Here is a 3,850-nt window from a genome sequence, read left to right as displayed (position 1 = left end):
TGTGATGTGAGGAAAGATTGCCTGAGACAAAGAATCATTTAGAAAAAGGAAAGGCTGAACTGCCACATTAGTCTTGAAGAAAAAAAGATTATTCTAATGCACAGAGAGCCATTACACACCAGCAATTCAGTAACAGTGCTCAGTTTGCACTTAAGGCTGCATTTACCATGCTGTCTTCACTGAGAGAGCACAGCTTTAAACCCACAAAAAACACAACACCCAGGACACAGAAGTGTGTAATGACAGAGGACCCAAAGCCCCATTTAATGACTTTATTAGTGGCTCCTACCCCAGAATTCAGTCCCCAAGATGTAACAAGGCAGCCTCATTATGCATTACAGATCGATGACATTTTCTGCAACCGAAATATCTTTTATTCAAAACAGCCTTCCTTTGCAATTTAAGGTTTTATAAAAATGCAATTAATAAAAACCTAAAAAAAAAAATAATTCCAAACACAAAAAAAACTGCCGGTAAAAAATGCAATCTCCCACTTATTTTACACTCTGATTTTCACTTTCTACTTTAGCATCCTTTCTGCATTCCCAGCTGCCATGGCCAGACTGTTCTCTCCACCTCAGACATCCTTCAAAATCTGTTTGAAACCCCTGGTTTCACACAGGAGATTTTTTTATTTGCCAGACATACACCCAGATCTGACCTTCCTGAGCACCACCTTCAATCCCCATTTGCACCCAGGTGCAAGTGGGCACATCCTTGAAGGAATCACACCTTGAACAGGGCAGCCTTACAGGGCTTGGCCACTCCACCAACCCTCAGCCAGGATTGAGTGCCAAATTCTGGCAAAGCAGCAGGCTGTGCCCAGATGTCCCCAAGGAGAGGGGTTCATCCTGCAGGGATGGAGTTATTTACCCAGCCCAGGAGGAAATCCTCCCCTGATGCCCCACGTCTGTGCCTGGCTCTGCCTTTTGTGTGGTCACAGCTGAGCCCAGCCATGCCAGGCTGGGAGCACCAGGGCTTTGTGACAGGACACAGAACACCTGGGACGAGCTGTGGCTTCAGGGCTCTGGCTACTGAGCCTCTCCCAAATGCCAAAGCAGTAACAAAAGAAAATTACCCTCTTTGACAGCAGGGAAGGGAAAAAACAAACAAACTTTCACTGGCTGGCTGATTTCGCGAACAAATATTTCCAAAAGAAAAAGAAAACCCAGCTGGCTTCCAAATACACAAATTAAAGTGATTAACAAAATTTTCTTTCCCCTGTTACATTTCCAACCCATCCTATTCTTTGTCAGGAGCATCCCTGAGCTAAATGGCTCCCTCTTATCATGGATCCTGTACTAACAGAGTATTCAGGGAAAGGCACTCACCCACCTGAGAAACAGCAACAACAAACCCTGGTCCTGGGCATCCCCCAGCTGTAGCAGATCAGCCCTGTGGTGATACTCACATGTGGGAGAGCACAGCTCTGCCCTGCTTCCCTCATCTTCTGTTCATTCCACACCCTGCCTCTTCCTTCCTTCTCGCTTCATTTTCCCTGCTTTGGTACCTTTCCAGTGTCAGCTGCCACCTTTATCCTTTTGTGCACCCCACTTCTCAGCAAAGACCATTCTTGCATCCCTTTCTGGATATTTACCCTGCCTCTGCTGCATTACCTCATCCCCAGAAGGAGCTGGCCTGCCACACCTGCCCAGCCTGAACAGCTGAATTCAGGCTGAATATTCCCTACACTACCTACAGACACAAGTTATAATCTCGTGTTAAGCAGCCCAGGGCATCTCAAGTTTCCTGTCCCTCCCAGGCAGAGGAGCACATTACAGCACCATGAATAGCTCTCCTCTGCCAAAGAGGAAAGCAAAGCAGTCACTAAAGAAATTGGGTTGATGAACAGGGAGGTGGCCCTAAGGAAGCAAAGCCACGAGGGTTCAGAAGAGGCTGAGTGATGTTAATATAGCACATCTTGACTTACAAAAGACACTGGCCCAAATTCTCCTCTCTGACTTTCACATTCACTAAGACATCTCTGTATGCAAATGTCACCAAAACCCAAGCATGCTTCTGTTGTTTTACAAACCGTTTTGATGCCTTTAACAACAACCTCCTTACCCTGATATGAGCTATTTTATTGACCTGCAGCTCCATCTCCACCCTGGTGATGCCGAGAAACTTCCCATTTTGCCCGGGGGCTTTATGTTCTACACCCACAGGGCGAGGGAGAATCACCCTGCTGATCTGAAAACGGCCCGGGTTCGCGAAGTTTTCTCCAGGAAGGAACAATTTAGGCAGACACCTCCTCGGGGAGCCCAGGCTGCGCTCAGCAAGGCTCCTCGGAGGTGGCTGGTACGGGCAGACAGCAGCAGATGGGTGGGAGCAGGCGGCGCTGCAAAGCCGCTCACGCTGTGCCCAAAGTTCTTTGTCCTTTCCAGCTGGGAACCGGAGGACACAACGCGTCTGAAAGTGAACTGCAGTGTCCTGGGATGCAGATCAGGGATGTGAAACCGCTGGGAATGGTTTGAGGTGGATAGCGGTATGCGATAGATCTTGACATCCTAAAGAAATCAATAGCTGGGAAAATAGGGCTCAGCTGAAGTGTTGGGTTTTTCTTTAACCTATAGAATGCCAGAGGCTGGGAAGGACATCCTTTTTATACCCCTGCTCAGAGCCATCCTGCTCAAGCTAATATAAATTTAGGTTATTCTGTATGGTGATTTTTTTTTCTTTTTAAAACCAGGAAAGTTACTTGCTCTGCAATTTTTCTAAGGTTGTTCTCAAAGACAGAACCCACCACCCCACGCAGACTCTGCTCAGCAACAGCACCACGGCCCGACCCTAAAAAATTCACCATCCAAAAGGCGAAGAAGACATTCCCAGCCCAGATTTTCTCCCCTCGGCACACGCAGACGTGTACAGCCATTGCACCCCGCTCCCTGCGCGGCGCAGGCACCCATCGATGGCAGCTGGGCAAAGGTTGCCGGGCAGGATGTCCGCAGCGCTGCCTCCGGTTGTCCCCGGGTGTTTGCTCGCTGCCAGGGCAGGAGCAGCCGAGGGGACGCGGGGGACGCGGTGCAGACAGGGCAGAGCCCGCACCGCTCCCGGCCCCGGCAGCGCTGCATTCCGCGGGGACCCGCCGGGATGACATCAGCGCTCACGGCCGCCCGAGGAGCCGGGCTGGGCCGGGGAGCCGGGGAACCTCAGCGGGGCCGGTGGGGCCGGAGCGCGGGGAGCGCAGCGCATCCCTCCGGCAGCCCCGGAGCATCCCCGCGCTGCAGCCCCCGCGCGGGGACGGGGTCGGGCACACCCTCGGCGGGGCTCCGGAGACGGCACAGCCCCGCGCCCCGTCGCTGCCGTGCCGAGCCGAGCTGTACCGCGCTGTGCGGTACCGTGCCATGCTGTGCTGTGCTGTGCCGTACCGTGCCATGCTATGCCGTGCTGTGCGGTACCGTGCGGTGCGGGCAGGTGCAGGTGCAGCCGCCGCCCGCGCCCCCCGCCTCCCCTGCCCTTACCCGGGGCGGCGCAGTCGGCGCACGCCGCGTTCCCCGGTCGCTGGAGCAGCTCCACCAGCGCCTTCCTGCTCCTCTCCTTCGCCATGGGGGCGGCTCGGCGGGGCTGCGCCGGCTCCGCGGCGCTACGGCAGCCTCATGGCGCGGGCGGGGGGCGCTGGCGAGGCGGGCGGCGCCCGGGCGGCTCCATCGGCCCCGCTCGCCCCGCGCACGCCGAGCGCGCCTCCGGCCGCCGGGGCGGTGCTGCCCTGCCCGGCCCTGCCCTGCCCTGCCCGGCCCGGCCCCGGTGCTGCCCTGCCCGCCCTGCCCTGCCCTGCCCGCCCTGCCGGAGCCGCCCGGGGCCGCCGGTTCCGCTCGCAGCGGGCGCTGCCGCCTCCCCGCGCCGCTCG

General features: G+C 55.6%; 1 protein-coding gene across 1 annotated transcript in view; it reads right to left on the bottom strand.

Moving 5' to 3' along the window:
• Nucleotides 1-3,575, bottom strand: part of ADAP1 (ArfGAP with dual PH domains 1) — a 50,334-nt gene extending 46,759 nt beyond the window's left edge. The window contains exon 1 of the mRNA XM_063171812.1: nucleotides 3,465-3,575. Coding sequence (XP_063027882.1) covers nucleotides 3,465-3,549 — 85 coding nt within the window. The 5' untranslated portion in view covers nucleotides 3,550-3,575. The remainder of the gene's footprint in view (nucleotides 1-3,464) is intronic.
• Nucleotides 3,576-3,850: the final 275 nt, after the last annotated feature.

The sequence above is a fragment of the Melospiza melodia genome, chromosome 18, assembly GCF_035770615.1.
Source record: "Melospiza melodia melodia isolate bMelMel2 chromosome 18, bMelMel2.pri, whole genome shotgun sequence".
Taxonomy (NCBI): Eukaryota; Metazoa; Chordata; class Aves; order Passeriformes; family Passerellidae; genus Melospiza; species Melospiza melodia.
This window is presented reverse-complemented; position numbering and strand designations above follow the sequence as displayed.